The sequence below is a fragment of the Vespa velutina genome, chromosome 3, assembly GCF_912470025.1.
Source record: "Vespa velutina chromosome 3, iVesVel2.1, whole genome shotgun sequence".
NCBI classification, from domain to species: Eukaryota; Metazoa; Arthropoda; class Insecta; order Hymenoptera; family Vespidae; genus Vespa; species Vespa velutina.
Window position 1 is genome coordinate 10,892,157 of NC_062190.1, and position 19,096 is coordinate 10,911,252.

The 19,096-nt window shown below is 32.1% G+C and overlaps 3 protein-coding genes and 1 long non-coding RNA gene across 24 annotated transcripts in view; 3 read left to right on the forward strand and 1 right to left on the reverse strand.

The window, feature by feature from the left end:
• The first annotated feature begins 863 nt into the window (after nt 1-863).
• Nucleotides 864-2,803, forward strand: LOC124948168 (geranylgeranyl transferase type-1 subunit beta). 2 transcript variants are annotated; one of them, XM_047491411.1, is made up of 3 exons: nt 864-1,715; nt 1,822-2,182; nt 2,300-2,803. In XM_047491411.1, the coding sequence occupies exons 1-3, from the start codon at nt 1,182-1,184 to the stop codon at nt 2,419-2,421; spliced, it is 1,017 nt and encodes a 338-aa protein (XP_047347367.1). In that variant the 5' UTR covers nt 864-1,181; the 3' UTR covers nt 2,422-2,803. The 2 variants fall into 2 exon arrangements, with proteins under 2 accessions (XP_047347367.1, XP_047347368.1); XM_047491412.1 differs by having other exon boundaries at nt 1,822-2,124.
• Nucleotides 2,804-3,118: 315 nt separating this feature from the next.
• On the forward strand, nt 3,119-15,943 carry LOC124948169 (tumor necrosis factor alpha-induced protein 8-like protein). Of its 16 annotated transcripts, none has more exons than XM_047491416.1 (7): nt 3,152-3,604; nt 3,948-4,122; nt 12,724-12,802; nt 13,280-13,308; nt 13,710-13,752; nt 13,836-14,110; nt 14,690-15,943. In XM_047491416.1, the coding sequence occupies exons 3-7, from the start codon at nt 12,745-12,747 to the stop codon at nt 15,041-15,043; spliced, it is 759 nt and encodes a 252-aa protein (XP_047347372.1). In that variant the 5' UTR covers nt 3,152-3,604; nt 3,948-4,122; nt 12,724-12,744; the 3' UTR covers nt 15,044-15,943. The 16 variants fall into 16 exon arrangements, with proteins under 16 accessions (XP_047347369.1, XP_047347375.1, XP_047347385.1 ...); XM_047491423.1 differs by having other exon boundaries at nt 3,992-4,122; nt 13,191-13,308; XM_047491415.1 differs by having other exon boundaries at nt 3,992-4,122.
• A 1,543-nt stretch (nt 15,944-17,486) lies between these two features.
• Nucleotides 17,487-19,096, forward strand: part of LOC124947448 — a 3,479-nt gene continuing 1,869 nt past the window's right edge. Inside the window, exons 1-2 of one of the 2 annotated variants that reach the window (XR_007100419.1) lie at nt 17,487-17,743; nt 17,844-18,260. This is a non-coding gene — a long non-coding RNA (uncharacterized LOC124947448). Of the gene's footprint in view, nt 18,261-19,096 lie in introns of both variants that reach the window. The other variant, XR_007100420.1, reaches the window with a different exon arrangement.
• LOC124947447 (DDB1- and CUL4-associated factor 12 homolog) overlaps nt 18,975-19,096 on the reverse strand; it is a 6,283-nt gene continuing 6,161 nt past the window's right edge. For all 4 annotated transcript variants that reach the window (XM_047489568.1, XM_047489566.1, XM_047489567.1 and 1 more), the window contains one exon: nt 18,975-19,096. This exon is cut by the window's right edge and continues 3,148 nt beyond it. The gene's annotated coding sequence lies outside the window, so the exon portion shown is untranslated.

Sequence of the window (19,096 nt, forward strand, 5' to 3'; positions counted from 1 at the left end):
AGTTTGCCGGCGACGCGTGCGTTCAATGAGGGCTCTTCAACGCCCTCTATCAACTTTCTTTCTTTCTTTCATCTTCTTCTTCTTCTTCTTCTTCTTCTTCTTCTTCTTCTTCTTCTGCTTCTTCTTCTGGTTCTTCTTCTGCTTCTTCTTCGAAACGAAGCGCTATCTAGTTCTTAACATTACAATCTTTGGAATTTATCCAACTATTTTTATATACATACTTTTCCTTTAATATGCGCAATCGATCAGTTCTATCTATTATCACAAGAATAATCTTCTATTTATAAAACTCAAACATACTTTGAATTTCCCTGCGAATTTCTGCGAGCGATGACCGTGTATTTTTCTTCTTCTTTCTTTATGTTAAATGCTTCAAATTATTCATCCTATCTCATTTACTATACACATACGTATATATATATATACGTGTATATATATATATATGTGTGTGTGTGTGTGTGTGTGTGTGCCGAAACTTTTTTCTGTCCTTTTTTAGAAATGTACCAATGTATGTAGAAGAATATACCGATAAAATCTTCATTTAAATTGATCGAATTAATACATTGTTTTAATTATTTCGTTTCTTCGTTTAATTTAAATATTAATGTTATGAATCGTTAACGATATTTGAAAGTTGAGTATACAACAGAGTAATCTCCAATGAGAATCCATATTCTTTCTGACCAATGACGAAAGCGAATTTAAAAGAGCTAACCAATCGGAATATTGTCCAATGGAAAGAATTTTATAATGCTATATAAGCGCAAGGACCAATCATGATATTCTATTTGAAGCTATTCAAAGTTCAAATTCATTATGGCTGTATCTTCATGTTAGGTATATTTAAAAAGCACCCTAATGTTAGCATGCTGTCATGAGTAGTTCAATGAATGGTAATGCGTTGTATCTCATGATTGACGTTCTTTGATTAAGCGAAGTATTTTTAATAAATTTATTTCTATTATTAAAATATGTGATTGCGTATAAAGATGTCGGAAATATATAAATTGAAAAAATTTAAGAACTGCTGACAAGCAAAATATGAAAGAAACTAAATGTTGATTAATAAAATTATGTACATACGTCCGCACAACGAGTTCAAAAGATACATTTTTTTGATATATCAAATTTAATTGATATGATTTTTGTCTGATGTATAAGAAAGATAATTAAAAAAAATCATGTCACCTGAATTAGCAAAGAAGAAGCATACTAAATATTTCCAAAGATTATTACAAATTATGCCAAGTAGATTGGCAGAATTAGATTCTAGTAGATCGGTCATAGCATTTTTTGCTATATCTGGATTAGACGTATTAAATTCTTTGGATGAAATTGGAGATGATATGAAAGCAGATGTTGTGGACTGGATTTATAGACTTCAAATTGCAGGAGCCGGACCACGATCTGGGTTTCAAGCATCTACAACAATACCAAAAGAGGCCTCAAAGTATCAATGTGGTCATTTAGCGACAACATATACAGGATTAGTTACTCTTGTAATTCTTGGGGATAATTTAGATAGAGTGGATAAAAAATCTGTTATCGAGGGAGTACGTGCCTGTCAAAACCCCGATGGATCCTTTAAAGCCATTGTAATGGGATATGAGAGTGATATGAGATTTCTTTATTGTGCTTGTTGCGTTTCTGCAATTTTAGATGATTGGTCGGGTGTAAATAAAGCAAGTGCCATCGATTATATTTTAAGAAGCATTGTAAGTTAATATTTATCTACTTGTTTAATTGTAACATTGATCAAGATTATTTTTTATGCTTCTATTGTAACAAAGATATATATATATATATATGTATATATTGCAGTCATATGATGGAGCAATTGGCCAAGGTCCTGGATTAGAGTCTCATGGAGGATCTACATTTTGTGCGATAGCCAGTTTATTTCTTATGAATGAGCTCCATAATGTATTGACCGAGGAACATTTAAATAGACTAAGGCGATGGTGCCTAATGAGACAAGATGGTGGTTTTCATGGAAGACCCGGTAAACCATCAGACACTTGCTATAGTTTCTGGATTGGTGCAACATTACAACTTCTTAATGTTGGATCATTGTCAGATCCTGATGCAAATAAAGCATTCCTATTAGAAACGCAAGATACATTAGTAGGTGGATTTGCAAAATTTTATAATTGTACTTCAGATCCTTTACATACATATCTAGGTATGTTATGTATTCATTATCAGAAAATAAAAAGAATAATGAAAACATATAACAATACTGAGATACTTATATAAGCTTATTATATATATATATATATATTATTAATTTTGTTCATAGGATTATGTGGTTTGAGCCTATTGGGAGAGCCTGGTCTCAGTTCAATAAATGCAGCTCTAAATATTTCTGAACGAGCTTATAGACATTTAAAAGAAATTCATGAAACATGGCGACTACAGTGATGATAATGTAAATGAAAGAACTATTCGTAACCATATCAAGCGCACAGATAAAAGTATATCGAATGGTATATTTACATTTGAATATTGAAATATATAGTGTCTGCTGTGTTATGTACGCTGAAAAAAAACATTATTCTAAAAATAGTCAATTACTGTTTAATACCAATTAGAACATTATACTTTATTAATATTTCATTTGAAATAATGACAAAAATTAAAATTCTTAAGTACAATATTAATAAATATAAAAGATGATTTAGAAAATTGATATAAAAAAATTCACACATGAATTTCATTAAAGTACAATATAAATCATGTAAAATAGATTATTATTTCCTTTTTTCTTTTTTTTTTTTACATAACCATTAAATTGTAAACTTTTCGATAATAGTCTTCAATGATCCTAAAGACATTCTACATTAGAAAATTTTACACGATTGTTCTCGATCACTTTATTTTCCATTGTTTTGAAACAATCGATTTACAATCGATAAAATTATCGAAATACAGTATCAAAAGGACCAATCAGCGATAAGAATCATTAAGATAATCTTCGATCGATAATGACGTCAGCGGCAAAAATTTCTAGTCCTGCCATCTACTGTGGCGCGATACGAAATACTTATTGTAATCGAAGATAGCCGAGAATATCCGAAGTAATAGAATATCATCGTTCCTGTATCCCTACCAGATCGCACGGCGACAGTTCCCCATGGTAACGAGGGTAGGTTCGCGAAGCACAACAGACGACGTTCGTTCGCGCGAGTGGTGCGATCTGCTCGTGTCCTAGGACGGTCGGTCGATCGGACACGCGTTTTCTCTACTCTACCTGTCGAAAGTTAGTGGCCTCGTCGTTCTTCGCGCCACGTTCGCGATCCTTAATCGTGGGATATTTGATATACGATCTCCGAAATACAATAAAAAGGAAGTTGAATATAAAATAGGAAAAAAGAGGAAGAAAGATAGAAAGAGAGAGAGAGAGAGAGAGAGAGAGAGATAGAAAGAGAGAAAGAGAGAGAGTGAAAGAGAAAAAGAGAGATAGAGAAAGAAAGAGAGAGAGAGAGAGAGAGAGAGAGACGTTATTAAGCGGATTTTTTTTCCCAACGGGACGTTGCGTCTTGAGAGGAATCTTTTAACCGTCATCGGTGTTGGGTCGCGACCGCGACCCAAAACATCATCAGAGGTTAGTGCGCGCGATAGATTTAAATTGACTCGGCGAAACTTTAATTTTTCAATGAATGTTTTTTTAAACCTTCCCATCGTATTTAATTCATTAAAGATCGTCTTTAAGCGATTGAAATATCAAAAGCATTGGATACGCATAGAGACGCGTTGTATTTCGCTCAACGAACGAACACTACTATGAGATTATTCAAATCGCAACGTTCACTTTTTTTGTTTTTTTTTATTATTTCGTCGATTCACCGTTGACTCATCTCATTATCCGTCGATTATTGTTGCGTCTTGGGAAGTCATAGTCACAGTTTTTCCCTTTTCATTCTTATAAATATCCAACTTTCCCGCAGTAATTCTAAACTACAGAATCACCACGCATTCATTGTTCGATCAGTAAACTTGTTTAGAATCTTGATCGTGTGCGCACGAGTAAAACTAACGAGTACAACTCCCGAAGCTACTACTACTACTTTTTATGAGAGGAGAACAACTTTGGTATTCATAACGGTTCCATTACTCATATTCGTAAGTAGAAAACTTTATCACGATTAAAATCAAAGTAGTAGTTGAGAATTCAAAATGATTAATATTTCTACAAATCCATGGTTGTAAGGTATAACTTGATTTAGTTTAAAAAAAAAAAAAAGAAAAGAAAAAAAGAAAAAAAACCGCCAACGTACATACAATAAGCCACGTTGATTCCGCTAATTAACCTAAAATTACATTCTTATCTCTATTTTTCTATTCCGTCGAATATAACTCGATGAAGGACTTGCACATATGTATGTATGTATATATGTATGTATGTATATATGTATATCTAATTAACAACGATTAGCATTAAATTCTCATTGACCTCGATCTCAATCAAATATTATTACTTCGATAAAAATGAAAAGTAGAAAATAGAAAAAGAAAATGGAAAGAAAGAAGTTTTCGAATGAAAATTGATTATAGATCTGTAGATCATTTAAAATAATAACATAATAATAATAATAATAATAATAATAATAATAATAATGATGATGATGATTAAAAAAAAAGAAGGAAGAAAAAAAAAAAAGAAAAAGAAAAATGAGAGAAAAAGATATCTCGTAGAGATAAGAATTGCGTGTGAAAAAAAAAAAAAAAAAAAACAAAAAAAAAAGAAAAAAGGAAAAAGAGAGAGAGAGAGAGAGAGAGACTTGTTCGTCGAAACAGTGTTCGTGCATTTTTTTTTATTTTTTTTTTTTTTTTTTTCTTTGCGATGAAAAAAAGAAAAGGGAAAAATACAAGGGGAAAGAAAAGGAAAAAAGAAGAAAGAAAATAGGAACAAGCAGCCAGCTTTGGAATAGATCGATTGCACGTGGCAAATAACGTGCAGCAGTTCTCGTCATCGTAAGGTCGTAGTAACGTTTTGCGAGACTAGGAAATATCCCGTCTGTGACATAGAAAAATAGCTTTACGCGGTGAGCCCGGAATGTACGGGCGCTTAATTATCTATTTAGTCAGTGACACAGAGAGACGACGCGCATGTCGTATGGGAGCAATTTAACGGGGCCGAGTAATATTATATAAATATATATATATATATATATATATATATATATATATATATATGTATATATATGTGCATGAATGTTACGTACACCGACAAATAGTTTTTATCGCTACGTCGATTCTCTAATGTCGAAAATAAAACGAATTACAAATTAGAATATTTCGTAACAATTTCGTCGAATAATATGAAATTTTGTTTATCCGATCCGATATCCCAAAAAAAAAAAAAAAAAGAAAAACAAATACAATTGCTTCCATTTTTCAAATAATTAATTTTCCCGCCAGAACCTAATACATACATAAGTTTATTTATATAGTTATTTATATAATTATTATTATACATTCTTACGATTATTGTTTATTTAATTGTTATTATAATTATTTATATAATTATATATATATATATATATATACACGCATACACACAATATGTACAACAAAATGTCGTACGACGGAGACATAATATATTCGCCTTTATGAATCAACGATTGGAACGGGAAACAAGACTTAGTCTTTCTAATTTTATTTGAATGATCTATGAGGATAATCTTTATTCAAAGAGAGAGAGAGAGAGAGAGAGAGAGAGAAGAGTAGAGTAAAACTCGTTAATGTAAAATATCGTCGTTTAAATAAAACCAGTAAACGAGTGCAATGAATGAGCCTGTTGTGTGACGTGTGCGCTCTACGCATGCAATTACGATGGTAAAACGAAAAAAGAAAAAGAAATACGAAGAAAAGAAAGACAAGAAAAAAGAAGGAAGGAAGGAAAGAATGAAAGAAAGAGATAGATAGATAGATAGATAAAGAAAGAAGATGCAAAAAAAAAGAAAAAGAGAAAAAAAAGAAAGAAGAAGCAAAAAAAATAAAAAAGAGCGTTCCAGTTTTTTCATCCGTTCTTACTCTCGCTCCGCGTTTCTGTTGCATATGCGCGCATGCGCGTTACAAAGTAACTACGGCTTCGTAACAACATTGACCGCGCAAACGTTCTCTCTCTCTCTCTCTTTCTGTCTCTCTCTCAAACACACACACACACACACATTCGCTTTTCTCTTCCTTTTCTATCTCTTTCTCTCTTTCACTTACAAAATTTCCTTCGTTTTGCATATTGCGAAACTTTGTTACCGAGTCACATATCCTACGTCTATTTATAAAAATATTTAAAAAATTAAAGATCATTAAATTTGAAATGACAAATGTCATCATAGAAAGAAAGAAAGAAACAAAAAAACGAATTCATTACAATTCGAATGTTTTTCTTATTACGACGAAAAAGATCTAATGATCACAAATGCCAGCAAACAAAAAAGAAAAAAAAATGTATATATATATATATTAAACGAATGTTTAACATTTAATACACGTTTAATTTATTGAATTAATATCGATATTACTTATGTACGTTATGTACATAAATTAATACACATTAGTGTTACATACATTAATTCGTTCGATATTAATTTTCAAACGATTTTGTAAAATGTACATACGAATTAGTATACTCATAACATACACGGGTGTACAGACACACGCACGCACACACACACACACACACACACACACGATAAATATATCGGGTAAAGATTCGCCCTAATTACCGTGGTACCTCTTTTATTTTTTCTTTCCCTCCCTTATAGATGTGAGCGCGCGCTTGTATGCGCATGCGCGTCAAATTTAATTCACGAATGCTTTCCAGAGATTAAACATGGTGTTGCTTTCGTATTCGTATACGTATACATACATACATATCTATAAATGTATATGAAAGCTACGAAAATACATCCCTCTCTTTCTCTTGCTCTCTTTCCTTCACACTTTCTCTCTCTCTCTCTCTCTCTCTCTCTCTCTCTCTCTCTCTCTCTCTCTCTATCTCTTTTTATCTCTTTCTTCTAAGGGTTTCGAAGTTACAACATCGGTATGCGCGTTGTGCTCGTGAAAGCGAGATCTACGAACACGTGTCTCTCTCTCTCTCTCTCTCTCTCTCTCTCTCTCTCTCTTCCTTTTTCCCTCTTTCTGTTTCTCTCTCAGTCTTTTTCGAGAACGAGGTATAAACCCTCGTGTTCTTAAAACTGCCACCGTATACGCGAAATATACCTTTATCCAAGGGGACGAACGACGTCTCGAAAGTCGTATTTAAGGGAACATCGAGTGACCCTTTTGTGGACGTTAATAATCTCGCGTATACCACGTGTTTAGAGTTCCTTTTCTATTTGGGGTTTAGAAAAATGTATATGTATGCGTGTATGTGTACGTTTTTCTTTAATATATATATATATATAGTACTATAGTATATTAGCATAACATAATACATAGTATTACAGCATTTAATAATTTAATATTATATAGTATTATCTTATAAATTATTAATACAATATAATACATTTATCTATATATGCTATTAGAGTATAATATAACATAATATATATATATATATACTATCTATTTATCTATTTATATATATATATATATATATATATATATATATATATATATAATAAATGTATTACCTATACGTGAACGCAGTTACATAAACGATCATAAAGTATATAGACGAAGTTTTGGCGATAAGGCAGGTGGTAGGCATCCTCGAGAAAGATGCTCGTTTTAACAAGGAGGGGTTACTGCCAGTTGCACAGCTGTCGATGAGTAACAGCTGCATCTTGGGGAGAGTGAAAAAGAAAAACTATCAAGGGCGGCCAAGAAAAAGCGAACTTGGGGAGGGTTGTTTGCTTGTTTCCTTACTGGTTCGCTCATAGTCTATCCAATGAAATCCTCAAGATGTTTCAAATTGCTCCCTGCAATTGATCGTATATATGTACATACATATGTATACATATATATGTATGTATATACGTACGTAAGACGTTGACTCAAAGTAAAACTCCAAATGCAATTATATCCTCTCGTAAAGCATGTATTATTTCATCACATAAATCTTAGTTTACTGTAGTTATACGTTGTCTTCTCAAAATAAATAGCTCTTCGTATTATTATCTTCACTCGAGACGGCAAAAAATCTCTTCCGACTCAAATCCAGAAAACTTCTTCAACTTGGGTAGTCGTTAAGTTCGATATAATGTTCGAGAAAGTCTAAAAGTCTCTTCGTGTCGAATATATTTCTTCATGGCTCTCGTTTCCTTTTTCTTCTTCTTTTTTCTTTTTTCTTCTTTTTTTTTTTTTTTTTTTTTTTTTTTTTTTTTTTTTTTTTATAACAATGTAGTTACACACACGTAACCTGCTTTATTTTCTTTTCTTGTTTTTCCCTTTTCTTTTCTTTTTATTTTCCCTTTTTTTTTTTTATTTTTTATAGGTTTAGGGTAGAAATTTACGATAAGGCTACAAATGGATTGATGTAACGTAAACTAACATTATAGGGGATAAGTACCATTACTGTACTTTCATCTTCTTTCTTTCTTTTTTTTTTTTTTTCAAGATTCGATAGCTGCTCTTGAAAGCTTGAACACGAACAATCATCTTTGATGGGTTAAATTTGTACACGTGTATCGTATCATTTTTTTCTAGATTCGATAAATCATTCTTTGAGTGGTTTATAAATTTAAACAGGAAACAGTACTCTGTTGTGCGTAAAAAAATTTTGTACACGTGTTAGAAATTATTGTATTATTTTTTCTTTCTTCTTTTTGTTTTTCTTCTTTTTTTAATAACCCCTCCTTCAAGGAACTTAGAAATTCAAGCACAAAACAGTCTTCTATTATATGTAAAGATGTTGTACACGTGTTAGAAATTATCGTTTCATTTTTCCAAGAGTCATTAATTCCTCATTCGAGAAACTTAGAAATTAGATGACGAAAAAACAGTCCACTATTGTACGTAAAAAAAAATGTTCTACACGTGTTGAAAATTATCGTCTTTTTTTTTTTCTTTTCAAGGTTCGACAACTAATCCTCCTTCGAGAAGAATAGAAAATATCAAAAAGAATGAATAGCAAGTTCGCTCGCATACATTTTAATTGTTTTACAGATGTTACAAATTGTATAGTCATTATTGAAAGAAAAATATAACGAGGCAAATGATAAGGATAGTTTTAATATTAGAAATGACACGACTATGTAATATATATTCATCGCCCGCACATCGTCCTTGTCTCTTCGATCCACGAAGTCTCTTCACGCTTCTGGAATACGTCCACGTTCGTTTTAAATCAAATAATTCGCTCATCGACCTTGCGATGGACTTTCTCCACATTGCAACGTACCTTACACGTCTCAATAATTTGATAAACGACGTGCACGTAAAACATTCCAACTAGTATGCAGCAAAGCAATCTCAATGTGTTTCCTGTATTCTACATACACATATACAACAATATATACATATATATATATATACATATATATATACATATATATATATACGCATACATATTTAGATATATATATATATATATATTATATACACATAGTAACGAATGCTTCTAATCGTATTATCGGTTTCCTACTACACAGTATCATAATTACAAAGTTGTCTTGTTGAAGAAACACGTCTGTGCTATATATGGAAATACACACACACACACACACACACACACACACACATATATATATATATATATATATAATCACGTGTAAGAATAATGTAGAATGTTAAATGACATGACGCGTTTTAACATCTGACTCATTGTCATAACTCATAAATGATACGAAACTCTCGAGTACATTAGCGTCCGTCCATATTCTTATCGAAAAAATGTTTAACCTTTTATTAATGCGAACGATAACGAGCCAAATGATATTTACCTCGAAACAATAAAGGATATATATAGGATAATTTTTATTTTATTTCTATTAAAAGGAAAAAAAAAAAAGAAAGAAGTGGCGTGGTTGGATGGATGGGTCGAGGTCGGGGAAAGGAGGTGAAGAAGAAAGAAACGAAAAAAAAAGGACAAAAGAAAAATATCTATTGACATTGAATATTAGCCTAAATTCATTCGATAAATAACGACGAGACCAATCGCCGATTACAAAAAAGATATCGGAAAAAGAGTAAAATATAAAAAAGAAACAAAAAAAAAAAAAAAAAAGAAAGAAAAAGGAAAAGGAAACAAAAGAAAAATATCAAAATAATCTCTCGTTGAATGATAAAGACCTCGTTCTAATCTCGGATTAGAGTGCTCGCCCGTGGATTTTATATGAAAAGGAAAGAAAAAATAAAAAGAAAGAAAGACTGAGAGAAAAACGAAATGAGAAAAATTCCTATAAGTTTCACGAGTTTCAGTAAAAAAATAATCTTCCTTCGTTAGAGAAATGTCAGAGAAAAAAAGAGAAAGAGAAAGAGAGAGAAGACGGATATAAAGACAGAGACAGTGATAGAGTGAGATAGGAGTGGGAAGTTGGCGGGGTGGAGAGGAGGAAGAAAAAAAGGACAGAAAACGTACGATCGCTGTCATCTTGATAGAGTGAATGAGAACGTTTTTGAATGGGAGACTGGGTTCAAGTGGTTGGATAAAACGGGAGCGGTAGTAAGATAGTAAGCGATGGTGGTTCTTCTTTGCTACCATCTGCGTCGTCTTTGCTGATTCGTGAAAGAAGCAAACTAACAAAGAGGGGTGGGGAAATATAGGGAGGGATAAGAGAGAAGGAGAGAGAGAGAGAGAGAGAGAGAGAGAAGAAATGGAAAAAGAGGGTGAGAGAAGAAAAGTTTGCCGATCGATCATAGGCCACCATCCGTGTTCCTGATCGACTAGTCCTTGTTATCGCTGCGAGCCTATCTCGTGCGCATAAAACTCGAAATGTTAAAGAGAGAGGGAGAGAGAGAGAGAGAGAGAGAGAGAGAGAGAGAGAGAGAGAGAGAGAGAGAGAGAGAGAGAGAGAGAGAGAGAGAGAGAGAGAGAGAAAGAGGTAGATATAGAGATAGAGATGGAGATAGAGATAGAATCGGTGTTCACATTCCGTGAAAGCCGACTCATTAATTTACAGGAGGAAAGCATTGATCGTGGAAGATTCCGTAACGTGACGGTGTGTTCTATCCTCTTTTATTTTTATTTATTCGTCTCTTTCTCTCTTTTTCTTTTTTATTTATGTCCTCTCTCTCTCTCTCTCTTTCCTTCTCTTTTTCTCTTTTTTATCTCTTTCTTTTTCTGATTAGATACGATATATATAAAGAAGAAAGAAAGAAAGAAAGAAAGTAATAATTTATTCGAATTTTTTATGATTACATTTTTCCCCGATTCGATTTTTTTCACGATCAATCGACAATTTCACGATTCTTTATGATAACCTCTTCAAATGTCGAATGAGAGTCTCTGGTTCGCCTTGACGCTCCTTGCAAATCGATCCAACTGCCAAAGGCTCCTCTCCGTGTGCCTTATAGTCTTATACCTAGTCGCATTCACCTCACTCTCATTCTCTCTCTCTCTCCCTCTCTCTATATCTATCTATCTTTCTCTCTCTATCTCTTTCTCCCTTTCTCTCTCTCTCTCTCTCTCTCTCTTTCTCTCTTTCTAAGAGGAGGAGCGAATAGAGGAGCGCGATAGGGACGCAGCTACTTGTCCACCCCTGGTTGTTATCTATGATACGAATTTTATCGAAGGGATGAGAAATGTGTCTCGGAGAACATCGTTGAGCACTTAAGAAATTGCGAAAGAAACAAACGATGAATGCGAGAAGAGAGTATTTTAGAGAAAGAAGAAAAGAAATAAACATATGAACGAACAAAGAAATAAAAAAAAAAAAAAAAACACAAAAAAAAATAAAGACATTGGGGAATCATCGTGAGACCGATACTGTTTATACGATTAATTGTTTTTCTTTTTTTTTTTTTTTTTTTTTGTTCTCTTTTTGTTCTTAAGCGACCTTAGTCACGTTTACGAAAACATTACGAAAAGAGAAAGAGAGAGAGAGAGAGAAGAAAATTAGATAAGAAAAGAAATAATAACATTTTGTCCCTCTCGAACATTTGTTTTTTCCACTCTTAGAATAAATGAATCTAACAATAGTTCTTCTTTGCAATCTTTATTGAGATCCTTAAGAGTTATCTAATAATCATTCGTCTTGTTTTTGAATAAAATCAAATAGTTAATCGTTAAACTCGCGTTTATAGAATCCTATCGTGAAATTCACAAGCGAGACTTTCGTATTGACTCTCTAACGTGATATTTCTTCGATATCTAACGAGAAAGTTTATGATGTGAAATTCGTTCGATCGAATGTTATTATTATTATTAGAATTTTCATTATGAAAAATCTAACGAGGAAGTAAATATTATTGAGAACTTTATGAGAATATTTTTAAATCGTTGTTAGAAGCCTGAAGCCGATTAATAGATTAATCTGATCGTCGATTAAAAATAGTAAACGTGGAGAAGAGAACATGCGTTTATGTATGTATATATATATGTACGTGTGTATCTCGTGTATGTCTCTTCTTTTTTCTTCTAATATACAATATACATAGAGATATATAACATGTGTACGTATGTACATTCGTTAGTTCGTTAGTTCGTTCGTTCGTTCGTTCGTGCGTTCGTTCGTTGCATTACATCGTTTTATAAAGTACCTCGTGGTTTCCGAGAGCATTGACTTTACTCGTTACATGCTTCATAATTGCTTAGAAAAGCTCTATGTCTTTTAGGTGGCGTGGGGCACGGCCGTAATGGAATTACAGAGCTGGTTACTCTACCATCTCGTAGCTGTAACCGACTGCAATCAAGGTATACAGCTACTTCCGCACATACATTAGATGGGATCTATTTAACGCGCACTCTCTAATATACTGCGTCTCGAACTTCAATGTAAATTTTATCTGTCTTTTTATTTTTTTATTTTTTTTTATTTTTATTATTATTATTATTATTATTTTGTATTTGTTATCTTTTTTGTTTGCTTCGCTTCGTAATTTTATTTAAAAAAAAGTCTTCAATGTTCGCACTTTAAATATTTTTATCGATCGACTATTTCAATCGTTCGTACATTTTTTCACAAATATTAAATGATTCATTTTATTTGCTTTATTGAACATCTTATTATTTCTCGAATCTGTACGGCTTATATTTTACGTTTCACGTCACATTAATTATTTTTTCATATATTATATTTTAGTTAAATTTATCTGAGTTCGGCCAACGTTCACAAGTCCACTGGCATTTTTTCTTTTTTGTTATTTAATTTCCAATCCCGTTATCGTCAAGAGGAAATAGCGGTTTACCAATGTTTGATGGTGAGTATATCTTATCGGCGACGTCATTAATTGTAATCTTTTATTCTGAAAGAAATCGAGATGAATAGAACGATTTTTTTTTTTTTTTTTTTTTTTTTTTTTTTTTTTTAATTATTACCAACAATCTTCAAATATAAGCTCGAAAATGAATTTGCAATAAAATTAATTCAATTTCTCTTTAGCGTGAGAACAATTTTTTTTTCACATATTATTCATTTACAATTTTATGATTGCATTATCTATATAAATATATATACATATATATGTAGTAGAAAAATTAGAAAGTACTTTATTTTAATAGTGAGTAGATCTCTTGATTGTTAAAATTGTATCCATAACCGGAAGGGCGTGTACTTGACCGTTCATTGTTATTGTTCTTCCAACTCGATTTCTTTTGCAAGGTGAACCGTGAGAAGTTAATGACAATCTTAACGGAACTTAACGGCAAGTGTTTCCTGTACGTTCTTAAAACGTATGCGTATAATCATCGCAAAATTTTCATTAAATCTTATTTAAATATATTACAGTGATGCAGTCGGCAGCTACAATCGGTGGTGGTGGAACTTATCCTGCCGGAGGCACCGGAAGTCGTGCTCGAGACTTGGGTCTTCGTGCTCAGAAGAAGCTATTGGGACGAGTGGTCTCCACTGGTGCTGGAAGGTCTCTTCTAATAGATGACGCGACCACTTCACTCTTGGACAATCTTTACAAGCTGATGGAAAGGGCGACGAAGAACAATCCATCCTTAGATAAAAAACAACCGGAGAAAGTTCTCAAGAATATTGTTAAATTGTCCATCAAGGTAAAACTATTTCATTTCATTGAAATTAATTCTCTATAACGCAATGTTTTGAGAGGATACGTATGCGTGTAGTTCCTTTTTCCTCCGTGTTTATAAACGATATAATATATAATGTTTACAAATAGATCATACGATAAAATTTATCTTATAATGTAGTATATCTTACATTTGATAAAAGATTAACGTTTGTATATGAATTACGAAGAATTCTGTAGAGGAAAAATGAAGTAAGAGTTAAACAAAAAAAAAAAAACAAAAAAAAAAGAAGGAACACAGATATATCAATATATGCGTAAATTCAAAGTTACGTGACGTATTGTAAAGGATTAACTTATTTGCTTTGAAATAAATGACAGTAAATTCAATGTCGATATTCGAGCAGACCATAAAAAGAAATGATTATTTATTATTTATTAATTCAATTCGCAAATTCTTCGTCGCAGATTGCAAAATGATGAAGAAAAGAAAAAAAAAAGAAAAATTCGTTCAGGGTTTGTCAATTCTTGTCAATTAATTCCAATATATCTAGTGTGGCTTCTCTTCTGTAGACTCGACGACGTTCACTCTTTTAATACACAGGTTGGGCTGTTGCAACGTAATCAACAACTCGGTCCAACGGATGATGCAAAACTTGTTGAGATCAGGACAGCTTTGAGAGCAGTAGCGATGGCTGTGGTCTCCTTCTACGAACTCGAATTCAGTTTCGACAAAGCGTACTTAACTCGATCCCTCGAGCGTTGTCGATCAGCGATACAAGGTCTGATAAAGCCTCACTTGACGGACAAGTCTCAGGATCGATGCGATCAGGTCTTCGATTTTCTAAGAAATCCCGAATTTTTAGATTCGGTGTTTAGGCAAGATTCTGAACACAGACCAATCCTCGGGATGCTAGTCAGTGATATAAACAAAGCCTTAGATGCTGGACATCTTTGACTTCTTGTAGATTCCATTGTACTCGATCGATATTAATGAAATGCCAAGAAAGGACAACGATTGATGGATGGATGAATATCGATTATTGTTCGATCTTTGCATGGAACCATCAAAGAGGGTTCATTAGAAATTTTCATAAGTGTTCACTCTCTGCCCATACGCGTGCGTCGATTTTTTTAACGATATTTTCATAGAATTTACGCACGAACGTACGTACGCACATTAGCCGATTTTGTTTAATGCAACGATCATTGAAAAAAAAAAAAAAAAAAAAAAGAAAAAACGATATACATTTTTCGTATACATACGTATTTTATATGTATACGTGAACGTCGCTAGTTACACGATTGATGAACGTATCTATTGATTTATGCAATAATCGTTCAATACTCTGCTTAATTTAAGAATGTCGGCATATATTGTGTAAACGAATTATATTTATTCGCGCGCCTAATTGCTAGGAATTATTAATAATTAATTAACATCTGCCGCGGAAGTTCGAATTTCGACGATCTTGACGGATGTTCAAAAGAGATCCTTGGAATGTAAAATGGAATCGTCTCACACGTAATGCACGTTAAAAAAAAAAAAAAAAGAAAAGGAAGAAGAAAAAGAAAAGAAAGGAAAAGAAAAAAAAAAAAGAATACATTCACCACGCGATAAACATTTTATAAATGATAATCACCACATATCTTAATTTAACAACATACACATTACTTATATGCGTACATTTCAAGGATAATATTGTAATGTGTATATCTTATCGAAAAATTTCGATATTAAGGATACACGCATTTTATATACAGTTATACACCTCCTCTCTTTACACGTTATTTATGATGATTATCTATATAGCGAAATGTTGTACCAATGGTCAATAAATTATTTATAAATGCGAAACCTTTTTTTTTTTTTTTCGTTATTATTGTTGTAACCTTTATTATAACCTTTAACGTAAAAAAAAAAGAAAAAAAAAAAACAGACATTATTTGCGGGACAAAAATGAATTATTCAATAAAATATTTTCAAGTTTAGATTATAAAATTAAAACAAATAAAAAAAGAAAAATACAACGATAAATTATTATCTTTCACGTGTATCACGCGATCGTTCTTGCAAAGAGATTTCGTTTATTTTCTTATAGCTGATTCGCAAGGTCTGATATCTTATAATAGTTTATGCCAACAATGATTACAGGCATGATTCTTGACCGATATAGACGAACAAGGTCTTATTTTTACAAGACGAATATACGACTTTTTCGAATTTTTCACGAAGCTTCATTCTTTGTACGCATTAAGCCGTTCGTTCTCTCGAAGGAACATCATTTTTTGACGCGATTTTTTTTTTGTTCTCTTTTACTTTTTTTAAAGATAACAAAGTTCATTAAAAAAAAAACATTCGAAAAAGTCATATCCTCGCATAAATCTTCATCTTTTGTTCATCAAAATAGAATTGAAAAATTACACCTTTATTCTAGCTGTTAGCGTAAATTTTGTTTTTTCGTAGGAAAAAAAAAAAAAAAAAAAAAAAAAGTTCCGTATAGTGGCGCCCCTTGAACTTTGCGGTAAAACATAGGAAGCTCGTACCACCATCTCTACTGATTTTCATATAAACGCTTGAGTTGGTATGTGTTTTGTTTCCATGAAGTAGAAACGAATGTCTGCCTGCTTGGTTTGCCTCTGCGTTGTCTGCGTAAATTGATGCTCTCAGATTTTTTGTTCCATTCCAAAAGCAAGGAAACGCGTTTACGCGAGATTCTCTACAAAGAGAACTCGACACATCGTAACACATTTGAACATTCTTAATGAGCTTTGGATGAATAATGATCATATGTTCAAGAAATAAGAAAGATATGTGTTCAGCCATTCGTGCCAATTTTCTTTTTATATTAGAAATGTCAAAATCAACAAAATTTTATGAGAAACGTTTAGAATAATGGCAAACATTTAGTATTCGTAATTCAGGGGATATAATTTAGAAGCACGCGGTCGTATGAAACATCTCGAGATCTTTCAAAATAAATTCCTGAATGTAAACGTTAACAGATACATGCCAATCGTTTATCTCACATGAAGAAACAGAAATAGACTATATAAACGAATATATTATAAAGATTTAATAGAAAGATCTTATCAAGATCAGTTATAACGTAATGAATCATTAAAAAATATTCTAATGTATAAAAAGCTACGATCTATCTTTTGAGTACAAACATAAATTATTTTATGATCTTTAATACCTAACTTAATATTTAATATAATTCGAATATATATATATATAGATTTTTCTAACTTATTTTCCTATAATAAAGATTTATTAATTAATAATATTAGGCAAAAAATTTAGAAATGTTCCTCTATTATTTTTATACTAAAGCAAATATTATAAAATTTCGAGATTATTTAAACAATCGGCGATTTGTACACGGAGTACAATAAAATAATATTTAAACAATAATCTATTTATTTGAACATAACGTAACATACGTTAAAAATAATATAATATTATTAATTTGATATCTCGATAGATTTCAATTTTGAACTTGAAGTTGTTGCCTGTTTATAATGTCAATAAAAACAAAAGCCGCAATAACTTTGATAGTTATCGAGTCAGTTGTCTTTTACATTCTGTCGAATAAACATAGAAATATTGTTTGGAGCAGGATATTTATCGTACGAGGATTAACATATACTCAATGTAAATAAATTTTATATCAAACATTTCTTCAATATTTTCTTATTATAATAATGATAATAATAATTTTGTTTTTATTTTTCTGTTGCAATCATGCACGAAGCAATAAAGGAATCGCAAAGTGGTGTATCATTAAATAAAGAAAAAGTAATCGCGAACTAAAAGCATTGTTTCTTCGTTCGCGTTTCGTTGAATTTAAAAAGCAAGTGTATTTGAATCGATTGCCTGTAAGATTTAATCATTAAAATCAGTGTTCGCAATGTTTTTTTTTTTCTTTTTTAACAATCGTACAGATTGTATTAAATAAAAGATAAATTAGTAAAGTCTCGCGAATTAAATTCAGTGACCGTCCGTTAATAAATAACTACCGCGTATTAGAATCAATGAATCAGAGAAGAGGATCTCAACCAACTTCGATGTCGACCTATCTCATTTTCAACCATCTACGAATCCAACCACCTTCAATTTCGACCTAAATCGCAGACGAGTGTTTTGGAACCATCGCGGAACTTCTTAAGTAGTAAGTAAATTTGTAAGTTCCTACAATTATTCAATTATATTGAGAATGAAAGATCTGAATTGGTACAAGTGATTTGATTGAATTGATTAATAAGTAAAAGAGCTTTGATAATTATTGATAAAGTTTTCTTTTGCATTTCGACGTATAAACATCGAAATTCACTCATTCCATGCGGATAAGCTTAGACAATTTATAATTTCATTTATTTTCATCTTTATTTATTGACAAGTATAGTCATATAATAGTTTAAATAATTATTCAAGATTAATTATTCTAGGTTTTTTGTTTTTTTTTTTGGATGGAACCTTTGAATATGGGCCTTTAGGCGTGCTACTTTATATCGGTATTACATGGAACTCTTATGTAGAACCCTTGGGAGGGACCCTTGGGTGTGGGCCCTTGGGAGGGGCCTTGGGCGGGTCTCCTTTCTTCAGTAAGGAAAAATCGAGCTCGATTTTGGTACTCTAGTTTGGCTCGGGTGGGGCGATCTTCGTGACGTCCACCCCTCTTTCTCCTAAGTTCCATCGTTCTCAGACGCGTGCGCATTCCGCCTTTCATCTCTTCTCTTTCTCTTTTTCTCTTCTTCAACTCTTCTCTATTTTTCTTCTTATCTTTCTCTTAATTTCAATTAATCCTTTTTTCTACTAATTTTCTTCCACTTATTCCTTTTCTTTTCTCTTTCTCTACTAACCTTCATCTCTTTCCTATTAAATTTTTTCCTCTAACTATTCTTTTCTTACTCCTCTTTCACGACTAACTTATTTCTTCTCTTTATTGCTCTTCTTTTTCTACTATTCTTCTTTTTCTTTTCTTTCTTTTCTTCTTCTTCTTCTTCT

Coding starts and splice junctions, on each gene's coding strand:
- LOC124948168 (XM_047491411.1), top strand. CDS start 1,182: ATGTCACCTGAATTAGCAAAGAAGAAGCATACTAAATATTTCCAAAGA. Junction 1,716..1,821: donor ATTATATTTTAAGAAGCATT/GTAAGTTAATAT, acceptor TATATATTGCAG/TCATATGATGGAGCAATTGG. Junction 2,183..2,299: donor TCCTTTACATACATATCTAG/GTATGTTATGTA, acceptor TTTTGTTCATAG/GATTATGTGGTTTGAGCCTA.
- LOC124948169 (XM_047491413.1), top strand. Junction 12,803..13,279: donor TGTAACCGACTGCAATCAAG/GTATACAGCTAC, acceptor GTTATCGTCAAG/AGGAAATAGCGGTTTACCAA. Junction 13,753..13,835: donor AATCTTAACGGAACTTAACG/GCAAGTGTTTCC, acceptor AATATATTACAG/TGATGCAGTCGGCAGCTACA.